General features: G+C 44.1%; 1 protein-coding gene across 2 annotated transcripts; it reads right to left on the bottom strand.

Moving 5' to 3' along the window:
* Positions 1 to 477: 477 nt before the first annotated feature.
* On the bottom strand, positions 478 to 21,113 carry igf2bp3 (insulin-like growth factor 2 mRNA binding protein 3). 2 transcript variants are annotated; one of them, XM_062410556.1, is made up of 15 exons: positions 20,525 to 21,113; positions 19,465 to 19,525; positions 14,212 to 14,260; positions 11,029 to 11,080; positions 10,721 to 10,784; positions 9,498 to 9,776; positions 9,246 to 9,380; positions 8,749 to 8,871; positions 8,446 to 8,581; positions 6,297 to 6,428; positions 5,064 to 5,186; positions 4,846 to 4,920; positions 4,509 to 4,640; positions 4,196 to 4,309; positions 478 to 3,551 (listed from the first exon to the last, which is right to left on the bottom strand). In XM_062410556.1, exons 1-15 carry the CDS (start codon positions 20,697 to 20,699, stop codon positions 3,450 to 3,452), a joined length of 1,752 nt encoding a protein of 583 aa, XP_062266540.1. In that variant the 5' UTR covers positions 20,700 to 21,113; the 3' UTR covers positions 478 to 3,449. The 2 variants fall into 2 exon arrangements, with proteins under 2 accessions (XP_062266540.1, XP_062266542.1); XM_062410558.1 differs by having other exon boundaries at positions 5,064 to 5,183.
* Positions 21,114 to 27,210: the final 6,097 nt, after the last annotated feature.

The following is a 27,210-nucleotide window of genomic DNA, read 5'->3' as shown; positions in this document are numbered from 1 at the left end:
ATATGATGAAACCTGTTTTTATTTATTTCCACCAACTCATTTACCTGCAAAGTAAATGAAAACTTGAGACACAAAATCTTCATAAGGTAAACCTCATCCCGATACAAGTCTACCTCCACCTGGCAGTGATTTATGGTTCTCAATATTAACATTAGGAAAGCATCTTTCTGGTTTGTGCCATAAAGAATTAACCTTTCCCTGAAATTCAGAATTTTTTTGCAGTAAAAGACCCCAAATCTCACAATTTTACTAATATGTGCAGGTTTAGTGCCATGTATCTACAAAATGTCAGGATTTATGATTCATAAAAGCGCACAGGTAGAGTTTTAAATGATCCCAACTGTGACCACAACTTGGCATTAAACGGGTCAACTGCATCAACATGCAATAAGAACTATTCTATCGAAACCACAATAATGTACCCAAATCCAGTAAGAGGTTTTTCTCGCACACATCTTTAGAAAAACATGACTAACATTTAATTTTCTTTTTTATTTATTCAGAGGCATTTGACAAGTGGAGCTGTGTGTGAGGGAGAGGTGAAGGGGCACAAGCATGGTTGCAGAGAGGGGGAGGAGGGAAATATCATGCTGAAATTCCATCAACTTTCTCAAAAAAAAAATTGCTCTGAGACCCAGTCCCTCAAATCTGTCCCATACCAAAGAGGATGTTTCACATAACACAGCCAAGAAATGCTAACAGAAGAAAATAGCTACCAATTCAACGAGTGAGTGTAGCAACTGTGAAAGACATAAGGGAGAAAATAAAGACAGGACTTGTATCTATTTTTGAAGTCTTACAAATCAGAAACAAAAAAGGCAGGCCCTTTTTAGAGGAAAAAAACAATTGTTATTTTCTCATTTTTAACTATTGAATGCAAAATCAAACTTGTGATTTGACTTTCTTCACAAAAAAAAAAAATTAACCCAAGCAAAAGTTCAAATGCATGTAAGCCACACCACCAAAAATAGAAAGCAGAAAGAAATAATCATTTGAAGAGTTCAATTAAGCGACAAAAAAGTATAGAGTATATATAGAAACTGGCAAAAAGAAAATATTTTTTGATCACTTTCAATCATTCTCTCAATTCTAAAGAGGGAGTACATGATTTCAGTATAGGTTTTAGTTCATATCTGGGGAGGCGTAAAAGAGGAGTGGGCACTAAATCCTAACAAATAGAAGAATGCCTCTACTTCAAATATGTGTCTAAAGAGGTAGATCAAAAACAAACTGCAGAGGAGGAGGAAGGGGGGGTTGGCAGGAAGGAGGCGGGGAGTTGGGAGGTGATCGGTGGATTATTTTTAAGTATCACTTGTGCCCCTCAGTTAAAGCGCGGTGTTAGATGGCGCGCCCATGTCAAAAGGAAGTGTTCGGGAAAGGGGGGGGTTGGGGGGGACTGAGGTATCAGTGCGCGCTGGCGCTCAGTGGGGGCAGGGTGGGGCGCCTAGTGCCACAACAAACCCCCCCACCCCCTCAGCTGAGGTAGACGGCGTTCTACTGTGGAAGCATGGATACACTCAAGCACTTTTTTTTTCTTCTTTTTTTTTAAACCACAATCAATATATTTACATTCGGCATGAAGAGACAAATGAAATAAATCGTTTTGGATTCCTTTCCTCTATTCTTACCCCTGGTCAGGGTTCACTCAGTACTTTTTCACTTGTGTGCCCTTTGCGGCTTCTTTCTCCCTGCGTGAACAACAAACCGAAAACATCACGTTACATTTGTGGGTCACAGAGAAATGTCAGTCTTAAATCATTTATTTTCCTAAAGCGCAAAAAAAAAAAAAAAAAATAGATTGCGTCTATCAGTGTGACTCCCCCTACCCTCACCATGCAGTGAACGGCGTTAACATTGACTCGATGGCCTGGCGACAAGGGCCACGCCGAACTGACAAAGCTTGCTCTATGAAAATAAACCTAGTCGGGCTTGGACTTTGCTTTAAGACGTTACTGTTGAGAAGGCGGCGGTCGGCCTGAACGGAACAGATGACGGAGACACTCGGCGGTTTGTGGGGCCGCTACAGAGCGGACCGTGGCGGTCCAGCCCTGTTGAGTCCACAGCCCTCGTAAGAAGGCGAAAAGGAAATTCTTTGACAAATTAAAGTGCCGTTACCAATAACAAAGACAATCCCAAAAAACTAAATGGCATTGCTGTGATTAACGGTTGGCATTCATTTGCACGTATCAGTTGTTTTGTAGTTTCTTCAGAAGATGGTGGACCCTCAGGGGAAAAACTGAGGCGATTTGCTCTCGATACTCCTGTCAGCCGCCAGCTGAGGGGGCGCCAACTCTTGCTCCAGCGCTGCTATGTACAAATAGACTTTATGTACAGGGTCATCTTAAGTCACACATACACATGTACAATGCCACCTAAAGCACCAGAGTTGAAAGCAAGGTCAGTTGGCAGCTGACCAAATTTTAAATTTTCTTAAAAAAATAAAAATGTTCAAAGACTATCAGCTTTATAAAGTATACAAAATACCACAAAAGCAAAATAAAAAAAAGAAAGGAACATTTTTCATATATATATAATCATTTTTTCTCTTCTGAGGTACTAGATCCTGAGGTAGTTAAGTAAAATGCATATTAAATTGGTTTTCCTGGGCAGCAGCAGTTCGGCACCGTTTCCCTAAGTGTCAGTCGTGGTGCTGCCCTCACCTCTAAATATATATCCATCTATGTATATAGGTCTATCTATAAAATGCATCCGAATTTATAAAATGCCACTATCATTACAAGGGCAGGACGCCCCAATATAATCCAACCTTTCAGGGCTCCTGTCCTGAAACAAGAATCTTTCCCCTAAACATGGCCCACCCCATCTGAGCCAACCCTCCCCCCAAATAAACCTCTGTTGGTCCGGCCGGGACCTGGATAGCAATGCCTTTTCCTTTCCACAGAAAACTCATGAGAAAGCTTCATCAACCAATTAAACGCTATAAAAAAAAAAAAAGTGTCAACTAAATCTGAAGTCAACCAAAACATCTCGTCAGGTTTGAAGTACCACACCAAGGAGGTGATAGGAGGGGGATCCTTATTTCATCTTTGTGTTTCTAGTGTAAAATAAAAAAAAAAAGTTAATTTTTTTTGTTTGTTTTTTCTTTTTGTTTTTAAACACCCGTGGGGGGAGGAGGAGAGCGGTCAGGGGTGCGTACATGTGAGGGCAGGTGACGACGTTGGGAGCCCTCTGAAGTACATTCTCACAGAGATGCAGAGAGCCGAGGTGGGGTGGAGGTAAAGAGGCGCACAGTCTCTTTATGAACCACACTCGAATGTACGTCAAGTAAAAGACAAGTAGGGGGGGCTGTTTCAGTTGGTGATAACCTTCGAACCCCTGAGATGAGCAAAGACGACCCCTTGTCTTCTCCTCCTGGACTCTGCTGCATCTGTCCATCTGTCGAGTCTTCTGGCAGATTCAGTCACCATTCCTCCAGCTCCGCTGGACCTTCACTTCCGGCGGGACGGTGGAGGCTGGGCTCCAGGCGCGGGCTTGGGCTGCTGCTGCCTTCTCACCTGGGCGAGAATCTCCTGAATCTTCCTCTGGGCCAGCTGGATGACATGGAGAGATAATGTTCACATGACAACAAAATGAAATTAGGGGTCTGTTGAGGATCCCGTGGCATCCTAAAGGGATGCCTTATGGTTAGTCAATGCTCCAGTTAATTTCTATTAACCGTTTATGCTCGGCAAAAGAAATTGTCTCGGCAAGGAACAAGATTTTGTGACTGGAAACCTCTGGTTTCTGTCACTAGTTTGACCAATCATATAATATACAGAATATGTTGAGAGCAAAATAGGTGGAAGCCCTCTTCTGAAATGCATCAGTTTTCGGCTTTTAAATTTACATGCATTCATATGCAGAACGCTGTTGATAGGGATTAGCAAAAAAGTAATCTGGACCTAAAAACAGAAGTATTACCGTTTGTTGACTCGTGTGACAAAAGAAACTAGTCAGACTATAAACACTGTACAGCAAACAAAACACAGTCTTGGCTCGGATAACTGCCGTCTGCCCCTGATGTGCTCAGATTCTCAACTTCGGACTTCAGAAAAAAATCTGCTCAATTTCCATTAAATGTTATATTTCTGTAAAGACTTTTGTTCAATGAAACAGTTTCATCACTTTGCACTAGCTAAATCAGATTTAGGACTTAAGACTTTTTCAGACAACGGTTTTATCTATTAACACTCACCTGGCAGGCAAAGAAGTGTCCGCTAATCTTCACTATGACCTGGTCGTTCTCGTCAGGCGCCTGGTCCCTGGGCACCACCACCTCTGCACACGTCAGGTTCTGCAGGTCATTCACCTGCAGCCACAACAGAGAGTCAGAAATAACCAGCTTAGGAGTGAGGATTTACAGAGCGCTGCCACTACCAGAGCTTAATTTTTGTATTTGCTGCAACACGCTTCCGATCTGTGCTACGTTAGCTTTAGAAAAAAACTAAAATCAGGATAGAGGTTTGTTTAATTATTGCAGCGATTGTTGAATCGGAGTGAGCGCTTACAGTTTTTCCGCCTTTCCCGATGACTCGTCCAGCAGCAAAGGAGGGAACCTTGATGTGAGCCTCCAGCTTCACCTCCTCCTTAGGTCCAAAGAAATTCTCTTCCTTCAGTTTGCCAAAGATGCGACACTGAGCCTGCAGTGGGAAAAGGTCAGAGTACGGATTACTCCCGTTGCATTTAGGAATTTTCCAGGAGAAAATGCCTTAGAATAAAACCGTTCCTGTGCAGGCTAAAAAGGCTGCTTATCCAACAGCTGCTAGCATCAAATTCAATGTGGCTGCGTCCTTTTATTTCTAGCAATAGTATTTTGTGTGTGATGGAGCTGTGAAGATACGGCACCTTAAACTGAGCCTCTGGCGGTCCGATGATGATTACCATCCTCAGTTTGGCATCCATTCCTTCAGCAGGGGCAATCTGCACCAGGGCAGACAGCCAGCGTTAAAAAACAGAAACCTTCACTTACATTTCCAATTCCTATCAGTCAAGTGACAGAAGACGGCCGCCATCCGCACGTTACCATTAAGAGTCACAACGTCGCCGGCCCGTCCGTCACTAACCTTAATTGAGGCCCCGGCAAAGTGTGACAGCTGTTTGATGTGTTGACCCTGTTTTCCGATGATGGCTCCCACTGCTAGCGCAGGGATGAACAGGTGAACCGTCTCCGACTCTGGGTGTCCCTGCTGGGGAGAAACACTTAATTACTACGGGACCAGGAAAGCATCACACGCACACAAAAATGCAGCGGAACGCTTGCTCAACTCCAGCCACACACACACACACTGAAGCCCATGCCCTCCACTTAAAAATTACAGCTCATCAGCAGACGCACATCTGTCCTGCAGCGTGTAGAGGTTGCCTTCAGGAACAATGAGATTTGTTAAGACCACTTCACTCTTCCTGATTTCTGATACAAAAAATACACTAAGATATTTTTTCCCATTGAATGTTCCAAAAACTGAGCAGTTTGTTTTCAAGCGCACATCAAACGGTGTTAGATAATCATTTACAATATTGAGCCTCGGCCCACTTCCATTCCACTCCATACAAAAGCCACAATCTTGAGTTTGCCACATGCATCCATTTAGTGAATTCATCTCGTCGACATTGGCATCTCGATATGAATCTTGTGCTCTCGCCACTCAATGAGAAAATGTCCTACAGATGATTATTTTCAAATGCTGTGTTGCAGCAGCTACACCGAATCACAGGGCGTGCAATTGATTTTGGACGTGGGCCAATATTCCAGTCAATGTGTCAGCCTCAGGCATGCCAACAACTTGTGTTGGCTGCCTCCAAACTCTGGAGAAGGGCTCTCTGTGCCAAGGATGTTTTACTCACTCGCCTTTTGAACAACATGCATTTTGTCAAACAAGCTGCATGTTTGCCAAGTTACTGTTGCCCTCTGGGGATTGTGTCTCGCCATCGCTCAGGTTAACTGCACAAAAGACTGGAGGTCTTCCGACAAATATCGAAGATCAACGGGCGGCTGGAGAAGACCCCTGTTCCCGTAGCGAGCAGCCACAAGCCGTGCAAAGCACTTTTGGACGGGTGACTTACAGCAAGGGGCTGGCTGCTCGCCGGCGGCATAGAAGCCCAAAACTGCCCCTCGCCACCATAAGGACTGCACTATAAGAATCAAAACAAACATGGAACTGAGTTGCTCAATTCTTATTGTTGGCTTTAGTTACACCATCCTGAAACAAGAGTTGAAACACAGCGAGTTCACGATTAAACCCAGCCAGTGCTAGGATGTACTGCTAGTGTGCAAGGGCATGAAGCCGGTCACTTACTCCAAATGACGACCCTCCACCGTGGGCTCCAGGGGGAGGGACACTGGACATGTTGGAACCCATGCCTGGTGCTCCGCTAGGGAACAGACCCAAAGCATTCAGATTCAGGCCTGGAATCAGGTTGGACTGGAGCTAAAGGGAAATAAGAACATTTTCATCAAACACAATACACACCAGTGATCCGTCTTATTTACTTAATGTAATTTCAACCTCATGAGAAATAGGACATGTCCAATTTCTAAGTCAAATCAATAGAGTGGCTCATTGTTAACTTCTGAATATACACATATAGAGTCTGTAGGAGCTTGAAGAGACGTCACGCATATTTGCTAAAAAACTACAAAAATTCCTTTTCTACTCTCTTAAAGAAAGGAACAGCATGTAACACCAGCTAACCCAGACATGGGCAAAGTAAAGCCCGCGGGCCATATACGGCCAGTTGGGCTCTTTAATCCGGCCCGCCAAACTTTTCCAAATATTACAGGGTTTTTTTTAAACGAACAATTTAGTAGCACTTGAATGTATTGCTTTATTTTTTAAGAAATTGTACTTTCTTGCTTTTTGTGGTTCTGGGTTTGTACCCTCGTGGTTGAATGCGCTTATTGTAAGACGCTTTGGATAAAAGTGTCTGCTAAATTAAGTTTGACAGGGAGTGTGGTGTATAGGGCTGGAAAGGGCACATGATCTCCCTTCACTTTTTCGCTTTGCCCTGAGAGCCCTTCTGTAAAATGAGCGGATCAAGGAAGCGAAAGTGGACAATAAGTGCCGACTGTTAAACTAGGAGTGGACAACAAAATACTTTGTCACTGAAATCCAATCAAAAGCTGCATGCCTGATATGCAGAGAGTACAACATCAGCCATCACTTTGCTACGAAGCATGCTAACTACGCTAGCAAGCAGTCAACGCAAGAATGGGCGGCCAAAGCGCAAAGGTTGGAGTATTTGTTAAATTGCCTTAAAAATAAATGCTTTGCTACTTGTTAAAGGCCAAATCCTTTCATGTAATGATTTTTCCATGTAATTTATATTAGTTCACAAAAATATTACATCCATCTGGTCCTGGCCCGGCCCCTCTGTCAGATTTAAGAACCCATTGTGGCCCACGAGTCAAAAAGTTTGCCCACCCCTGAGCTAACCTCTCTAGAGACCAAACCTATTCACATGGTGGGAATTTTAAACAGTGAGGGGGAGAAAACTCTGAACAAAACGTAATATAATCTACCACTTCAGGAATTCTCTGTTTGAGACTTGCATATCTTGAGTTCATCTTATCAGCTTCACACATGTCATGTATTTTGTTATGGACCCAAGGAAGTGCAGTGTCGAATTTGGTATTTTTTCGCAAACGCAATACACTGAATATTAATGAACAGATGAGCAGAGCTTTGTAGCAGCGGCAGGAGGGTCAACGAGAGGGACGTCAATCACAATAGCACATTCACGACAACTGAAATGACAACTGTTTCTCCAGTTGAGTCCAACAGCCTGTCAATTTGACTTTTTCAGACAGAAAAGCTGCAACCAGCATCGCCACAGACCAAGTAAAATAGACCATTCCAAACAGGCAGGTCTAAAGCTGGCACTGCACGGGTGACTGCAAATCTACAATGGCTTCAGCTTAAGTCCCAGCCGTTCAAACTGAATAAAAAAAAATTTAAAGATTATTGATACTCTTTGTTCTTGTACTTTCAGTATAAACTACTAAGTGCCTAATTTATCATGTTCCCCTAACACAAAAAAATGCACACCTAATTTAAAAGGAACAGTTTTCCCATTCCCAGAATTCAAAGCAGCCTCAATGTCCACGGCTGAGATTAAGTCATTGCCGCATTTTAATCATCAATATCCAATTTTCAAACAAAACGTGTAATTTTGTATATTGTGTATACACAGCTATTCAAGATATGAAAGTGCACCTGCCAGCAATATTTAAGATCACCACTGGACATGGAGACACTGTAATCAGATTTCTTTCCTAAATTCGTTTTTTTGGATCTAGTTTCATGAATTAATGCAAACCTGTCACTGATAATACTTTACAAACAATGAATGACACGTTCCACTGAAATAGACCATTCGAATATGAAGAGTAATTCAAACTTCCCATTTAAAGCATTTGTCCATGTCATTTTATGCTAAAAGTCTTACGTTCATAGCAGCCATGTCGCTGTCGTAGGATTCCCCGACTTTCTTCATCACCTCCTCTTCAGCTCTTGAACATGCTTCTATGGTGCCCTTGACTGTGATGGTCCGCTCTGGGTTGTACAGGGTCAGGTCCTGGAGACTGGACAAAGAGATGAGGAGTGAGGGGGCATGAGAGCAACTGTGTCCAGAGAATAAATTGTCAAACCGCAGGGAAATATTTCAACATTAAACGTGCATGTGGCAGTTTTATGAATGGCAGGGACACAAATAGAATTCCTGGAAAAGACAACGGTCATGCACTCTTACGGTGAGATTGTGATCTTGGTCTCTGTGTCCTGCTCGATCTTTTTCAAGTTGCGTCCTTCCTTCCCGATTAGTCTTCCTACAAAGTTGTTGTGTGCAAGGATCTTCAGGGGAATCTCCTCAGTGCTGCACAAGGCAGAGAGAATGTCAAAAAAACGAAACTAAACATCCAGCAAACAAGCACTGCAGATTAGTCTTTCATATTCAATGTGCAAGCAGTCAAAGTAAAGTTTCTTACTGAGTAAAGTATATTTTGAAATCATGTGCATATTACATACAATCCAGTAAAATTAGGGTAATGTAAGCGATTTAATTTCAGGATATGTCACAATGAGCTTAACAATCACAAGGGAACCATTACATTGCTGTAAATCTGATTATGTTCTGATTTTTTTCAAAGAAAAGCTGCAGCAGTGGTATTTGACAGGTTCAAAAACCTGATAAACATTGTAAGAACCAAGTTAAGGTAAGGCTCTGATGTTGTGTCTACAAAAGCGTACAATTTTGTGTCAATGGCTTCCTTCTGCATGATTTCCATGATGGTTCTGCAGGCATTCGAACATCCCTCAGGGGTGGAGTGGATCGTGATGGGCTTCTCTGCCGCACCTGCATTCTCTTTCCTGTGGATGTCAATCCTGGAACAAAGGGAAGATCATTTAGAATTTCTATAATGCAGCAGATGACCCAGAGGAAGTGGCTAAACATAGCTCACTTGCAGTGCTAAGTATAATTCCTGACCTCCGTGTACGTACTTTGAGTGGGTCTGTTTGGTGATATTGCGAATAGTGGCACCCTCCTTGCCGATGATCGCGCCTACAAACTGCGTTGGAACCAGCATGCGCAGTGGGATGTCTGACTGCACTTTGGGCCGCGCGCCCAGACCTGGAGAGCCGGAGCGAGGGGGTCCCCGCGAGTTAAAGCCTCTCCTGCCGCCCGGTGAAGGACCCTCCTGTGCTGCCGCCTCATCTGGGATATAGGACACTTTCAAGGCATAGTTCTCCATCATAGATCCATTCAGCTTCTCCATCGCCCTGTGGTGCAGAAAGGAATGTCAGAAAACCTCTAAGCTGCTTTTGAAATATCCAGAAGATTTTTCTAACACCACGGGTGCGAAAACATTTCTTTTTTAAATAGCTCAGGATGAAAAGGTGTGTCAGTGATGTAAATGTTGATTTAGTAAGACAATGAGATCCGAGAGCTGTTGGTGATAAGGGCCAAAGCCAACACAGGTGATTTCCACAGTGGAATTTATACATGATGTCCGGGCTCCTGCATACCCTACCTGGACACCACCCCTAAACCTTTCCTTTTGTGAACAGGACAATCTCCTGCTGCATCCTTAATGTGAATGACAAATCTGGAAAAATGGCCAGATATTTCCTGGAGTTCATGTCTGAGAACGCATTAGTGATTGTGTCCAATTCCATACAGGACAACTTTAAGACTGTTGGACTCCATGGAATGGTGACATTAAAAACAAAGCTCAAGTTGCCCGGTTTCACAGGTGATGGGCCAAACGAGGAATAGATACCTTTCCTTCCAGCCTCAGAAAACTGGCACACCCCACACGCCGGCCTTACTGGCCTCTGGGATTTTGATTTGTCGTGAAATCCACCGAATATGACTGGAGCCTTCCTCAACCACTCATGCAGAGAGAAACGGTGTAGTACGATTCATGTACACCAGGGGGCACCAGATGGCTAATTTAACCCCCTCCCTTGCCAACATACACACTCTCCAGCCTCCCCATCTCATTGCATGTCAAATTAAATTAGACTGGTTTTAGGAAGGAGGAAATACAGTGCATGATGGGAACGCTAGACTGAGGGAGATGATGGAGTTTCCAATAGAGAATGATGGGCAGAAAGAAAGACTTGGGCAGATCCATGCTGAAGACGTCATGCCGGATGAGATGGAGGTCAATGATGTGAATACGCTGCATGCATGCTTGTGTGGGGGGGGTGTGTGTACTCACAGCCTGGCCTGGTCCTTGGCTCCGTATCGAACATTGACGACTGCAGTCTCTGTGTCAGTGTTGACTGTTGGAGCGCAACAGCAGAGTCAGTTCACAAATGCACTCGATAACGACGACATGATTTAATTCACCAGCGTGGGCTTCTCTTGCATATAAAACAAAAGGTACTCAGGAAATTACATTTTTAAATGAAATCAATTATAACCAGATGGTACAGTTGGGATAAAACACAATTTGAAACCAGTGTGTTTTAGGGTGAGGCTGTGAAAATACATTATGTGCAGCCTTTAACAAAAGACAGTATTTACCTTGTTCACAGCTGTCGACTGCACCATACTGAGCAAGCATACCATCCAAAACCTGAGGGGAAGAGGAAGAGAAGCCATGATTACTTGGAGACTTTGAAATCTTTGACCGGAGCCTGTTAGCTTGCAGACGCTCATCTGTGGGAACCAGCCCAGCTCCCTGCCAGGACACACTCCATTAATTCTGGACCCCGGAGTTCAATGTTGAGTTACATGGATACATTTGATGCCTTCTTATAAAAAGCCTGTCTCCCTCAAATTATGACTCAACTCCTCAGGGCACTTTCATGAAGCTCCAGGTGCTGCATGAGTTTTATAACACTTTAAAATATCTATTTTGGAAAAGATGGAAGCAAGCGCCTGCATTTTAATTGTTGGGCTTAGAAGCAGTCGAATGCATCTCACAATACATGTGATTAAATTTCAAAATAGAAAGTCACATGAAGCCATGTAGATAGTTTGACCATTTCTTTTTTAAACATTGCCAAAAATTAACAAAATCAATGCATGTGGAAATCCTACTCGTTAAAGGGAAACATTATAAAATATTAAATGCATCCACAATTAAAGGCCCACTGCGCTGGCCCCCTGCACAAATCTGGAGCCCAAAGGATTTCAATTCATAGATGTGATCAACTGTGGGTGGACGGGGGTGGGGGCGGTGGGGTTTTAAGGCTAAAACCTCTGACCATGCTCAGTCAAAACCCAAGGCCACACCCCCAGGAGCTCAACCCCACTTTCTAGCCAACAAGACTGCGTCCCTGCCCCCCCATTCCAACAACCCACCAACCAAGCAGCCTCCCGCCTCCCTGCCATCGCCGCTCCTCATTATTGGCTGCTTCTGCACCAGTATGAGTTCCCTGAAGCCAAGTGTTTGCTGGCTGCGCCGCCCGTCCATCTGCTGGGCCTGACCAATGGGAATCCAGGCCATTCAGGAAAGGGTGGGGTACATTCCAGCAGGAAGCAGTGACTGGGGGAGGGGTAGGAGTTCATGCTACACATTCTGTAAATCGGAGCACATGGAGGGGAAGGGGAATCAACTCTGGCCCACCCACCCACTACAGCTTGTGAACACACCACTACTCTCGCCACTATTCTCTCTCCCTCCGAGGCGACACGCACACACAACCCATTGTCTTATCTACCTGATAAGATACATACAAGGCCTTTGCATCAAAAGATCCCTCTGTTCTTCTCCGCTATTCTTCTAACCCTCCCCCCTTCTGAGGGGGAGAAACCTCCATGTCACCTTTTGAGAAAGCGAGCGACTCGCTAGCCACATACGAGGAACATGGGTGGATCTGGAGCTGCAGTTGAGCGACAAGCGTAGGCAAAGCGAGCCCACCATTACAAAACACTGAGCCTTTCTGTGGCCATTTGATCACAGGGAGGGAATTAGGCTGAGTTCTAAAGCCATGTGTTAAACTCACAATTTAGAAATACTCAACAGTGCAGTTCAGCAAGAAAATCCTCATTACAGCTTCCATTGTCTTTATGAGCCAGAAAAATGAAGTGAACACTACGAGCACACGCCATCACCACTAAACCTCTGCCGAGGAGGAAGGAAAAAAAATATCATGTAAATATGTTACTGATATGCAAGGATCTCAAGTCCAACATGTATGTGTTTATACATTTTTTTTTAATAACACATTAATTGTAACCTTTAAGTTGTCCCAAAAATCTCAATCCAGATAAACATACATATCCCGAGCACAATAGTGTGAAGACCCCGGAGCATAAATTTTAACGCTTATCACAAGCAGACACACACAACTGTTGCTCAACACTCATTCATTTTTCACTAATCAGGCGGTGGCCTTGAAATCTGACCATGTTACAGCATGTTTCACTTGATATTATTCATTTTAACATGACACACTTTTTGCCCGTTAACCCTTTAAGGAATACAAAAGGCACAAGGACTGCTTTTGAGATTTCACACCGACCTTCAGCATCATTTTTTTGTTTATGGCCACAGCAGAAACCTGCTATGAGAACGTCCAGTGAAACAGATGCTTTTGCAACTAATGAAAGTTTTACATAATAAAATCAAACAGTTTTTCTTGGGATTTTTTTGTTTGTTTTTTTTCCCTTATCAGAGAAAAAAAAAAAACTACAGGCGAATCTTATATTCTAAATACTTTTCCACGGTTAATCCAAGATCAAGTCAAATAATTCATGGGGTTTAAATGTTTTGCATTTTTGGAACAGATATTTGTCGAGGTTTCATTTTGGACAGTGTTAGGTGAATTAATGTAACTATGACAATCTAATGGGGAATTTGTGGTGACATCAATGCCCCTTTAATAACAAATTAAATGGCATAAATGTTTTCATTCATTCTTCCTGCTAATTCCTTAACATTTATTACAATTGAATCAAAAATTGTCTCAAAACCCAGCTATAGGTTTTAAGAGTGTAGCATTAGTTGCAGGAGCAATGTAATGGAGTGTTAAATTGTGATGATTTTATCAGGGAAACGGATTATTGTGCATCTTAAAATTGTATTTCAGGACTTACTGTCTGCTGAGAAAGAAGAAAAGTATAATCGGAAAAGTTCTAAATTAATTATTTTCTTGTCCAAAATAAATGTCATCCGTAAACCATACAAAGGACTTTCACACACCAGGTCAAACCATTTCTCACATGGCTGTTTCACAACCCTGTTTTTTTTTTAACCTTAATTTCCACAAGATCTATTTCTAATGCGAGAAGGCTGTCAAACTCTAACACGCCATTTAAAAAAGAACATTTAGTCTGAAGATCCAAAAGGATCAAATCACTGACGCACTTGAAGGCACGTTACCATCACACGTAGGACTAAGCTTACAAACATCAGGAGATTTGCGTAGTGTCTTGCTAGTAGACTATATCATCAAGACACAATCTCTTTATCATTGGTCCAGCATCTTTATTCAGTAAAGACTCGCCGTCTGATGCAACTGTGTAAATCAACTATGAAAAACAACCTTGCAATTGTCAATACCCACTGTCAACAATCATTTGTAACAACTGTATTTCTACCCTCTGGTCTGAGCTGCTACCTTCTTTAAACAGATCTCCAAGTCAATCTTCAACTGAGACTCCAATGGGAGGCAAGGTGACTCCATGAAGCCACTAAATGAGCCCAGTTGCCCCACGGTGCCCCGCCCTGGAAGCAGTTAGCATCCTGTTAGCACTCACCTCCCACTGCATGTGAGGCGGGATGTTCCTGATCTGCAGTTTACAGCTCCTGGAGAGAGAATAACGGAGGAAGAGGGTGGGGGATGGATGAAGGAGAAGGAAGAGAGAAGAAATTGATGAAGGGAGATGCAAACAGAGGTGGGAGAGAAGGAGAGAGACAGTTAGCAGCAGAAAACACAGGGTACATGATGCACTTGACAAAACAGCGGGTCCTCATTCCCCATGACGATGTAAAGAGACAGTAGGGTTAAGAAGCTGCAGACATGGCTCCTGCTTGAATCCCATTCCCAACCCAGCAAGCTGCAGGTGCACTGAGGCAGCCTGGGTAAAAAAAATAAAAAAAATAAATAAAAAGGAACTGAAGTGAAGAAGAGGGGATAGGGGCACTGTATAATCAGCCCTGATAGGGCCTAAATTGAGATAAGGTTGATCAAAATTAAAATTATTAACCAGAAACCATACCACGCCCTTTGCCCCAATTCCCAATTGTGTCACACAGAGTGCGAAGAGCGAGATGACAAGGAGAAGCAGGGCGGTGAAGCGGGAGGAGAGACGTCAAGAAGGGAGCAAAAAAGACAGAAAAAAAAAGGCAAAGATACAGCATCCAAAAATCTTGTCTACACACTTCGAAGACAAGCATGTGCCCCGTAGCATTGCATCATGAGGTTTGAGCCACTGCGAGGCTCGAGTCCACTCTTTCAACCAAAATAGACACTTATCCAGTAGCATCCAGCTGTTATCAAAACGAGGAGAGAGGGGGGCCGATGGTTTTGGGTGGTGCTGGTGCCAAACAGAGAGCAAATGGAATCTCTATCACCAGTTACATCACATTTCATTAAAAAGATTTAAAAATCTGCATTTGTACAATAAAAGGAAATGGAGCTACAATGGTGCTGCTGTGTTCTCAGTCACAAGAAACAACCAGGACAGAGACAACCTTTGACGATGAAGATTCAGAATTTGCTTTAATTTCACACAGCAGCACGAGTGTAATGGTCGTGTCTGGAGGTCACATTGCCATTTGAACTTGTGGACCAACGAGTCAGAGTTTTCACAAGTATCGGTCAGCAAGATGATGTTGAAAAACCAGGAGATAAAAAAATTGGACAACACACAGAAACCTAAAAGACCAAAACATACACATGGCTGGGAGCTGAGGCCTCACACACACACGCCATGTGGAATCAAAACACCCATTTCCAACCCAGCCTTATGCTGGTTCTGCACATACGTGATACATAAGCAGCATGTGCAGCCAATCCAAGCTAGATCTTCTGGACACAGTTTTCCAGCACGTGTGTAAAAACTTTTAGAGTTACGTTACACACATGTCTCTTGTTCACTTTCCTCAAGCTTCACTGAGCTGTTAAATGACGTTTACAAAGGCAGCTCATCGACTTGAACCAACTGCTCCACTTCTAATGGCCGTTCGGTAATCTGCTGTGTGGTAGATAGCACTTTACAACATGCAGCATTTAGACTCAGTCTTTACCACCAGGAACTCTAATTCAAGAAGGGAAGGCGTACACTCCACATTATCAAGGCAGTAAAACACATGTGCAACGAGGGCCGCAGTAGTGTAAATTCCTCAGCTTAGCCACTACGACCAGGATCTTGCAACATATTTACTCAGAGACATAACTAGACAACTAGTTAATTCTAAAAATTGTTAAGAATATTCCCAAATAAGTTCCATGAGGAATTCTAGTCTTTTTCCGGGCCCAGTGTGCTGTTGCCGGCTGATCCGGCCCCTTCTACCCCGCACATTCCATGTGCTCTGCATTGCGGTGGGAACACCAATGCAAAATGTGAATGTGCAAATGGGCCGAGCACTTCCAGTCGGATTAACCTATAGGTCTGTGCAGCACACAGAAGAAGTCAACCAGGATGTGGGGTGGGGGTTGGGGAGGTATACATTCCCTGGTCCAAGCCTTTGAATTTGTGGTGCGGGGGAGTATGGGGGAGAGGGGTGTAGTGCTGGTGTGGTGGGGGACTAGCCCCATTTCAGGCAAGGGTAACAAGGGCCCTCTCTGGCCCATGGGGGGTGGGGCCCTGTTGCCATGGCCACGGACTGACAGGAACATGGTAGTGTGGGGAGAAAAAGTGGGAGGGGAAGCGACTTGGGTTGGCTCATCATGTGATGGCCAAGAGGAGGCTCCTTATTTACTTTAAAAAATGGACCAACACTCGGTAGGCGCACGCCCTTCCCTTGCCGCCCAGCTGAGACCTATGGGGCTGCACAATGTACGCTGTGCACACAAGTGGGTGTGTAGACACGTAAGCAAGCATGGACGTCCATAAGAAAAGTCAAGCGGCCTGTCACTGCATCACACCTGCATTCACATTCATAATTTCTTCAATCGTTCCACTGTGAAACACTCCAGCCACACCACCATGGACGGCCTGCTACACACGTGATCTGTGCTCAGTAACCATCCACAGCCTTTGACTATTAAGCATGCAGAGGTTCTGAATGACTGGACTCCAAACTGGTTTCCGCTGCCCCCCATCCCCCTCCTCACCGGCTGTATATGCACCCAATAGGCTACGTTCAACCCTAAGGTTTGGATTAACTGGTTTAGAATTTCCCCAGAGAATTCCACCAAAGACAAATCATTTTTTACATACATTGTAAAGAAAAAGGCTAAAAAAGTACAAAGTCATTCTGATTTGAGCCTTGCCGGGGGTGGGGGGGGCTTTGCCTGCAGTCTGAGTTAAACAAGGGGCCACATTCATAATTCTCTGGCTCCTTAAGTCTACTACCAAATCCCCAGTTTTGCAGCTGGGGCCCCACAGTGAACCCTTGACCCACAATTGTTGCAATAGGAGTCAGGAGCCATTTTTTCTAAACCATTGTCTCAATTTAGATGCTTTTTGTGATTGGTAAAAAAAAATTTTAAAACCACACACACTTGAGCCCACCTCTGCTATCGCTATAAGTCATTTTCTTTCATAATGTGCACTCCACCAACATGCGCATGTGTAGATGGTGGGGAATTTTATTTTGTTTAACTTATCCAACAATAAGGACAATATTGCCCTAGAATGTTTAAAATAATGACATTGCTGCATCAGTCTGATTTCTATGAGGATTTAATTATTCAGGAGCATAAAAAGTAAAGCTAAATTAATATACATTACATTTTGTGGCTCAGCTGTAACAACAATCCAACCTGATTGAGAGTAAACATTTTAATTCCATTTTTAACACTAATGTCAATTGTAGAAAATGCCAGATAACCTAAAGGTAGACACAAATGTAGGATTTCACATGCTCGACATCTGCACAATTTACATGTTTTCACAATGTAAAATAAATAAAGCTCAGAACATTGTCACGTCCACGTGGATGTTAAAATGTTTGAAATCCAGATTTAAATATATTTGCACACAATATTAAAATATTATCTTTTAGAAACAATTACATAAATTAACTTCAGGGTTAAAAAAAAGACAAATCATCTATGGACGAGATGTATTCATTACATGAACTTTGCTGCCTCAAGTTGTTGAGACGTACAGCAAATTTTGAGGCATGGCCACTGGATGCAGCAGACGTTCAGCTGAAGCAGCAGAGATAATTTTAGTGGACTTTTTAAACCACAGCATCACAGTCAGGGGGACGTACTGCAAAATATTGTAATTAAATGTAGAAATTTTGGTCATCGCTCCACCGACACGTCACCCTACGCTGTCCTTTCCGAGCGAAACTGCAGCTGCCCCACCTTGGGCCCGGGCTGCTGCAGCACTTCCCCTTCCTGGGGGGTTCAAAGGTTAACCCATGGAGACTGTCGAGCCCCCAGCTGATCTTTGCAGGCTGGAATGCAAAAAGAGCCCCCCCCCCCCAGCGTGTGTGTAGCCTATACTCTAAATACTGTTCCCATTGACTTTTGCCATGTTCCATGTAGTAAAGGGAGGGAGCTTTGTTTTTTAAGCGAGGCTGAAACTCGACTCTGTAGCTGCCATGTCCAACACTGCAGTGTATAGAACACAGCAACGTCATCAGCCCTGCCTGACTAGGAGTCAATCTGGAAGAAGACATTTTGACAGACTATTCCCAAATAACCTCACCTGTTTTTTTTACACAAGCCGCCATTTTGCCAAGGAAACTACACTGGCAATCAGGTTAAAACAATATATATATATTTTTTAAATAAAAATCACGTAAATGTGCCATTTTCATATCCCAGCCCTTTAAAAAAATATTTTAGACACGTTTGATACCTGGACTTGTACCTTGATTCCAGACGTGGCCGCAGTTATTAAATTAAACGTCACGGGAATCGAACAACGGACTTTACGTACCACTTAGACGCCCATCCACCAATTAGAAAGCAGCAGCCATTTTCTTTTAATTCAAATAAGTGGATTAACCTCCACCAAAATGCGCCACAGCCCGGAAAACAGGCACACGAGTGTTCCTGGATTTTACGCCCTCACATATTGCGTAAAAATATATATAGCGAGCGACAGAACAGCGACAGGGAATCACTCGGTTTGAGTGCGTTTGGCAACGGGGGGGGGGGGGGGGGGGGGAGATCACGTTCTGACAACTAAATAATTATTTTATTAATCATGAATTTTTCCGTGACTTGGGCCCCGAACCTCCCATTCCAGGCGCTTTTGAGAGTCCATCTCGTGCAGCAGCAGCACAATGTGCAGAGGAGGGCGGAAGCGCCGGGCAGGCATGGGGGAGAAGGACGGGCTTCTCAAATGGACGACTCCTCCACCATGCAGGCCTGCACGCCTCAGACACAGCCCGCACCTCGCACACCCGGGTTTCTCTCGAATCAGCCAGAGGTTCAATAACACGTAAATGTTTGAATATTCCTAATAATAAATGGCACTATGGCGGCCGGGCGACTAAATATCAGGCCTCAAGCTATTACGACGTTTTTTTTTTTTTGTTTTAAGAGAAGCCCCCACAAGTCAGGGCGAGAGGAGGAGTACAGCACCATACGCCCCTTTCATTTGACCCCCACAGCATTCAGGGAGGGGGAGGTTAAAAAAGAGAAGGAGAAGAAGAAGACACCTCGTTTAACTGAAATGAAAATACTCAAACCGCTGAATTATTAACTTACGTTAACATTTACGGCAACACATCTAGAACAAACAGAAACAGAAGATGGCAAACATACAGAGAGAGTGGGGGAGAGAAAGAGAGAGAGAGAGAGAGGAAGGGGGAAAAAAAAACCTGGAGCTCCCATGAGTTGAACCGAGCTGTTTAAAAATATTATTTAGAAATCAACCTACCTTTGACGTTTAGGGACCGAGTGTTCAACTTCCAGAAGTTTCCCCTGAAGTTCAACTTTACCTAGAAAATCAAAAAGCAGCCATTTTTAAAAAATATTCACGAATCCCTTATTGACCCCAGTCGACAACAGGCCTCCACTGTGTGCTCGTGTAAATGCATCGAGGCTTATTGAGTTTACTACTTGTTTTACCAAGTGTTGTGTTAAAACTCTGGCACGGGCTCGTGCAGGGTGTTGGACATTTTACGTACAATACGATATTGGGTTGCATTTTCCCACGAGGACGCAAATGAGCGAAGCAGGAGCTCAAATCCTTAAAAACTGCGAGTTTGTGTGGGAATCTACGCGTCGTGTGTGAACACAATAAACTTTGGGGAGAAAGTGGAGAAAATAGGGGGGTAAAAACACACAGTCTTGGGGCCCGGTGTAGTTGGCCTACATTTGATCAACACAATTAAACCACCTGGTGTGTCAGCATGGGCGAAATGGCTCCACAATGTAGCGTCTCGCTGTGGCCACTGGAGCAGGCCTTGTGGGCTACTTTCACAAGAGTGCGAGTTCAATTTGAAACGGGTAAAACAGGGGGCAGAGAGCCCGGGCTACTATAGCCGTGCCAAAGTGGACTTATGTGTGCTAGAGCCCCACTACAAGGCTCAGTCCACAGCGTCCACAGACCGCCCCACACTGTCCTATACACCACACACACACACACACAACATGCACCAGGAAAGCCCTGCTACTCTCATCCTCACGCCTGCTTTGTGTGTTTACTTCCACCATTTTCCCTCGTGTGAAAAAAAGGAACGATGGGGTGAGTTATTCACTCGAGCTCCTTCTCTGAACGCAGTGTCAAAAGGCCAAGTAAAGGTTGTGTGAGAGAAAAGAGACGCTTGGATACACTCCCCCCCCACCACCACCCCCACCCCCTTACCCTGCATGCGTTTCTCACAAGGGCCCTCAACTAAATGGCCATAATCACACAAATAGCCTCGCACCGTGCGTCTTACCAAATAGTACTTTTTGAAACATTTTCGGAACCCGAGAACAAAAATCCTCCTCACCTGAAAGAACATCGATGGCCTTCATTGCAGCCTTCTCGTCCGGGCAATCCACAAACGCATAGCCAGTTTTGACAAGAAACGGACCACTGTGCGGAATCTTCCACTGCTCGAAGATACTTTCCAAGTCCTCCTCGGTCGCTTCTGCGCTCACGTTGCCAATGTATAGCTTATTCATGTTCGGCGTCGGGGAGGGCAATCTTTTTCTTTTCTCTTTCACGCCAAGGGAGAGATAGTAGTTGTTCGCTCGTCGCTCGCGGACGTGCACTGCTTTGGAGTAGCCCTCAAATCGCCCTTTACTACTACGGAGTGGCCGTGGCGTGCTTCCCGGTCCGTTCAAGCCACAGATAGATTTAAACTGGCAGCCTCACACAGTGCGTGGTGCGCTCCCTTCGCCTCTCTCGTCCGCTATCAGTCGCGCAAATAAATAAAACGCTCAATTATTAATCTCCAAACGGTGGCGGGCTGGGTAGGGAAAAATAAAGGAGGGGAAACTACTTTGCGCGTCTTCCTCCAAAACCCCTCTTTTTTTTTGGCAAAGAGACAGAGAATGTCACACACACGGTAAGGCTGGTGCCCGCCTCTGAGTCCAGAGCCTGGAATAAGAAGCAGAAGAAGAAGCAGCAGGAAAGGGAGAGAGAGGGGGGGGGTTGAGCGAGCGAGTAAGTGAGAGAGGGAGAGAGAGAGAGAGAGAGAGAAATCCGCTGCTATTCCGGCTTTTTTGAATGAGCCACGTGTTCAAACTCCAAATCAGCCCACACGTGAGGAATCCCAATTGCTCAATTAAGTGTTTGGGATTGGGGAAAAATTGCACGGGAATCTGGGGTGGGGATAGCACGGGAGGGGAGTGGAGGGAGAGAGAGAGAGAGAGAGCAAAAAAAGAAAGGAGGGGACGAGCGGATTGGAGTTGGGAAAAATCCTGGCGAGCTCTGTGCGTAAAGGGATTCCGTGAGAACCCAGTGTATCTTTACTAGAATCACATTCGTGTGCCTTTCTCTGCAAGACCCTCCGCTCTCATTGGTCGGGGAATTGTTTAAAAAAAAAAATGGTAGTGAGTGCGCGCACGCCCACAGCTAGGGGGAGACGCTGATATTGCGGGGGTTTGTGCGCACGGCAGCGTAAAGTGCGCTGTAGGAGGGGGTGGGGCCATTCATAAATGATGTTGCGCTATGTTGTTAAATTGCACGGAGGACACATTTTAATTTGGATAGAGAGAGAGCCCAGTGCCGTGCCGTGCCGTACTGGTTGGCCCCTCGCTCAATCCGGGACTGACACGTACACCGCTGTCCACATGACGGCGTCCATCTTCTCCAACTAGAGTGCAGCCATGCCCTTCCCCTAGCCACGACTCAAAGTCCACCAGTAGGCCCGACTTGCCCATTATCGCACTAAACACAGTTAAGGGTTGATGTGGGGTGGGGGTCGAGATGGAAGCCGCCACTCCACTTTAGTTCTCTCCAACTTTCAGGACGCAGGAAGCAGCGGCCATGTGGGCCCTGCGCACATGGCGAAGCCTGCACTGCTACACCGCTGGTATGGATTTGCATTTATCAGACATGGGAGGGGTCTCCCATGCCGAATGTGGCCCACTGAGTCTGTCCCATATTTAAAAATAAAAAAAGAAGGGGCACAGCCCCAGTGGTGTCACATGTGCGATGGAGAAATATTACACAACTGCAAATCAGAGGTTTTGTAAACCATTGTCAAAGGCCTGTGGTTCAGGCGCAGGTCACTGTGCAGTGCAGAGAAGCCCAGTGGCTGCATGGTTCAATCTTTACCTGTTGATGGAGTAAAGGTCAATATGCTGTCACAGCAATACTTGTCTATGTGCAGGGACCCCAATAATGTGAACACAAACAGGCTCATCTATACACCCAGTCCTACATTAGATCAGATCAAATTCAGTAATATCGTTAGAGTCCCAGATCTGTTCACCCATAAGTGTATGTACTTTTTCTTTTCTCACTCATCTCTGGAAAATGTTCAGCTACTTATATTCCTACACTTATCACTACATCCTAGTTTTTAGTATTCTATTTGACTTTCTTTTATATTAACATATACTTTTACTTTGCTATATTTAGATTTAAGTGTTTAGCTAATTGAGCTGACCCGTTCTTCTTGTCCATCACCTTTTCATCGTTGACCCTGTGTAAAGCTGCACATGACCGATAAAACCTGAGATGTGAAACAAGATAAAAGTTAATGATATGAGTAACTCAGTTTAAATGCTATTGTCACAGATACTGGAAACATTCAAGCCAATCTCTGGTCACCCGATCAAACCTGTTTTATTTTTGTGCACATTAGATAATTATTGAAGTACACTTACTTGTGGTTTTCCAATTTTTTCCCTTCTGATTTGGTCAAACTAATCCCACCTGTTACATTTGTAAAATGATTTACTTTACATTCTCACTTACTGTCTACAATTCATACTCCTGTAATTATACGAGTTGTTGAATGAGTTATGAGGAGCAGAGGGGGCGGGACAATGTAAACGAGGACAGTTACATTGAATTAATGGTTATTTCCTTGAGAAGGTGCATGTTGTTTATGGTAATAGCCTATCCCTGTAGAAGCCTCTGTGCAATTTCATTTAGAAAAGTGAGTTGAAGTGGGTTTTATGAGGGAAATGTGTGGTAAAAGTGACTTTAGGTGGGTGTAACCTGCACAGGGAGCTGCCATGATGTGTCCCTGCAGGCTCTGCAGACCCGAGATGTGCACGCTGGTGTACAAAGCAGGTTACAAAGGCAGTGTTGGTTCAATGGGACCTTCAGCCAGTGACCAGTCGAGTGTGTGTTCTTGTGTGTGTGAGTGTGTGTGTGGTGGGGGGAGGCGAAGGGGGGGGGGTTGCTCCTCCACTGCTGAACAAACACACCGAGCCCACCCATTGGTCAGGTGCGCCGTCCAATCACAGGGCCGCAGCCCCGCTCTGTACTACCGCTGCTGGCTTCGGCCTCAGCGCGCTCATTCATTGGCTCCGCGGCTCCTCTATTCTATATGAATCAGCGCGCCAAGCGTGCGTTTGTTTCTCCCCACGCTTCCTGTGCGGGACTTTGTCGCGAGACGTAAAGATGTTAACGAAACACGAGCCTGCGGGCGGATCCGCCGCCGCTCTCTCAACCAGGCTCAACTTCTCAGGGAGTTCCAGGGGCTGTGTTTACATCCATGGGAGGCTCTTATAAATAAACTCACTGGAGAGGGAATAAAAGAAAAACATTTAAACGCCCACTTCGAGCTCACTAATCGTAACTTTTAATCGTCTTATTATTTGTTTTGTTTTTTAAAGTTGAAACACCTGAAACGTGTCTTAAACTTCTTCCCCAGTGATCAGCTCCATAGATACCTCACTGTATGGAGCTGGCTTAGACTCCGCAGCCGCCTGATCGGGCATTTAGGCTCGTACAATTTTTTCCAACCCAAGTTTATTTGACTTCAACTATTTCCACTGCGAGGCGCGCACGCACACACACACGCAGGAAGCTCGGCGCGCCATGCGGGATAGACGGCGTGCTCGTGGACGTATAGAGACAGCGGTCATGTGAGCGCGCTCGCCTGGCTCTGTCGGTTTGGATGAGCTGATGCATGGCTGCAGCATGAGTGTGTGTGTGTGTGGGAGTGTGTGAGTGTGTGTGTGTGTGTGGCTGCAGGAGGAGAAGTGAATGTATCGCTGAGGAATGTACAGAAAGTCTCCCCGCCTCCCCCTCACTCCCACTAGCTTTCAGGACTCCCTCCTCGCCGTGGACTAATTCCATAGGGGGACAAACTGACCTAAAGTTTCAGAGCTGCCTGTATCTTTATAATGTTGTAGTAGTGGGGGGAGCTTTTCTGCGGTTGATGTCGATGCAGAAACGACAGAATCGATCCCGTGAAAGCCAGAGGATATTTCTAAAGAGGAAGGAGGGGGAGGAGAGGGACCGGGGCAGATTGTTTAAAGTAAAAAAAAAAAAAAAAGAAAAGAAAAGAAACTGCAGCTTATAGCCCAAAACTTTGACCAAGGTCTTAGGCTGCGTCGCCATGCGCAAGGCTCCCTTTTCCTTTAATCAGAAACCATTTAGGCTCCACTGAGTCAAGGGATTCTGTTCTGCGGTGAGATTCCTTCTATATTCCTTTGTTTTCAAATCGTATCTTTAGGTGATTCTTTATTTTTTTTAACCCTTAACATTTTCCTTCCACTTGAGTGGTGGTAACCATCCCTGGCTGGCCGCCTCGGACACAGCCAGGGAGCCCTGTTCTGTGCGCCATGTTGAGGAGAAGCTGGAGCTTCCACTGCAGCAGTAACTCTTGCAAGCTGTTACGAGCTTAACACAGTTATCTTTATTTCTTTTTTAAAGGGCTCCAGACACACTTTTTATTTGTATGCCCACTGCTTGGCCACAATCTCCAAATCTGTTCTTTTCCCCCCTTCTCCCCACATTCTCCTATGGGATGACACCCAGCATCTCATTAGAAAATGGCGGTTTGTGCCCCCTCAAAACACAAGGAACATTTCTTGTTGGTTTTTAGAACTGCAAAAAAACTAAACGGGTTAATGCTCTCAGGCAAATATTTATGGATACAATTGAAATGTATTCCAGTTTATGTGTGTTGTATTTTAAGGAGAGAATTTCTAGTAGAGAAGATGTTGCTTTTTTTTGGTTTTCTCGTCACTTTACACCCTTTTCTCCCCAAAATTGAAAAAGTTAAATCCTTGAAATGACCATAAACAAGTGTAATCAATTTAAATCAGTTGTAGTGGAGATGACTATTTAAATTTAAAGGTTGACTTTTTTGAAAAATAAATAATTAGCCACTTGTTTTCTTAAAATGTGCTATTTAAAGAAGCCAGACATTTTTACTATCATATTGTTGTGTTTAACATGTTTGCCTGTATTTATTCATGAAATATTTGGTTAATTCAAGTCCACTCTGCACAGACTGTATTTTACACGCTGCATGGTGTGCACAGGAAACAGCTCGGAATTCTCATTTGTTAAATTTTTTTTATATTTCAGCTTAATTGTAGTTTATTCAAATAATCCTGTGAGGATTTCTGTATTTTTTGTGATCTTGAGATGGGTGCATTTTTACTGTCGTGGAGCTTGATCAATTATTTCTACGCCACATGTGCATGCAGTGTTTAGGTCTCATGGAAGTGTCTGTCTCAGGCTCTTGTCACACAGTGTACTATCTGCATGGCCATGTTTTAGCATGGAGCCCTGTCGCTCTTGTGGGACAACAACCCCTCTGGCTGCTGCTGTTTACTGGTCTCAGCACCTTGATTGATTAGTTTCACTGTGTCACTTGTGTTGGGAACATTTCTGCCCCTTAAACAGAAAAGAGTGGAGAGAAACGTGATTTCCAAGTTTTCACACTTGACATTTTGCCATTAGATTGTGTTTGTTGTGAAAATAAAGTGCACAATTTGTTGAATCTCAAATGGAGCGTGTGGCTTTTTTCTTTATTCAAGTGGAAAAAAGGTTTCTGCAGTTTCTTTTAAAATGTTGCTGTTATTTATTTGATACAGACTTGAAGGAAAGTGCCGGAGGTAATTATTTGTCCACTTGAGGCTCACGGTTATCAATTTCATTAAAGCAGAGTGATTTAATGTGGATAGAAGAGGAGGTTTGAACCAGCAACCCTTTTAAAGTTGTTATGACATGAGGAGTTAACTTTTCTGTCGCCTGTTGATTGTCACTTGTATTAAACTCAAGAGATGTACATAAAAAATAACACGGATTACAAGCTTCAAATTGTTTCAGAGTTGCTCATAAAATATTTTATTATGTTTGGACAAATGTGCCAACAATTAAAAAGTAATAAACACACACTGCTGGCCCAGTAATGGGGCGTTATTTTGTCTGATTTGGGCAGAAATTAAGAGTAACTTGAATTTAACCTCTGAAAAGGGCATTTTCATAAAACATATTCAGTTCAGTAATATCAAAAACTGTAGATAAACCAAAATTATAGTGATAAAAAGGTTCAGCTGATATTTCACTCAGACAAATGCATCACAAAGACCTGCGGCTGGTAAATAAGATAAACAGCATGTGCTGGTCACATATCAAACTGATGTTAATGCTGGTTATTCCAAGTGGACCCACATGTTTATTGCTCAGACGTGAAGAATGCAGGGGTTGTGGAATTCTATCCCCCCCCCACCACCACCACCACCAGTCATCCTGTTTTCAGACAATATAGAATACATGCACATGCTGTTTCCTGTTAACCTTCAGACCTTGCCCTGTACGTTAGCTGCCCGCCCTCCCACTTTTATTCTGCTCGCAAAGTTAAAGCAGCAGCTTTCACAGACCTTGGGTGTGTTCGCTCAACATAGCTTTATAAATCTTTGACCTCTACAGGGAAAATGATGATACATTTAATGGAAAACGAGAAAAGATGGTGGTGGTATATATTATAATCGGGGCACACTGCATGTGTTTTGGTTCCTTAGTGTTAAAATGATTAGACTTTCTTTTCATGCTTCCTCCAGGCAACTAGTTGACACTGTTCCTGATATTGTCCTTTCGCTGAAGAGGACAACAATGTACATGTATCTGTCTTTCTGAATATCTGATTCCAAGCTCCACGGCCGAGTTATCACTGCAGGGGATCTCAGCAGTATGAATACCCTTTCTGTCCCCTACTGGTCAACCCACTGGTTGATAGCCTCGGCCATGACACCCGTGTCATTGTGCAATTTC

This window comes from Platichthys flesus, chromosome 17, assembly GCF_949316205.1.
Source record: "Platichthys flesus chromosome 17, fPlaFle2.1, whole genome shotgun sequence".
In the NCBI taxonomy this organism is placed as follows: Eukaryota; Metazoa; Chordata; class Actinopteri; order Pleuronectiformes; family Pleuronectidae; genus Platichthys; species Platichthys flesus.
The sequence above is the reverse complement of the archived record's forward strand: the minus strand, read 5'-3'. Positions and strand labels throughout refer to the sequence as shown.

Bases quoted from the DNA above. Each gene is read 5' to 3' on its own strand.
- igf2bp3 (XM_062410556.1), bottom strand. From the start codon at position 20,699: ATGAATAAGCTATACATTGGCAACGTGAGCGCAGAAGCGACCGAGGAG. The intron at 14,261-19,464 runs GTAGGTTGATTT...TTCTCTCTCCAG, and splicing joins TCGGTCCCTAAACGTCAAAG to GAGCTGTAAACTGCAGATCA. The intron at 8,582-8,748 runs GTAAGAGTGCAT...CTCTTTGTCCAG, and splicing joins ACCAAGATCACAATCTCACC to TCTCCAGGACCTGACCCTGT.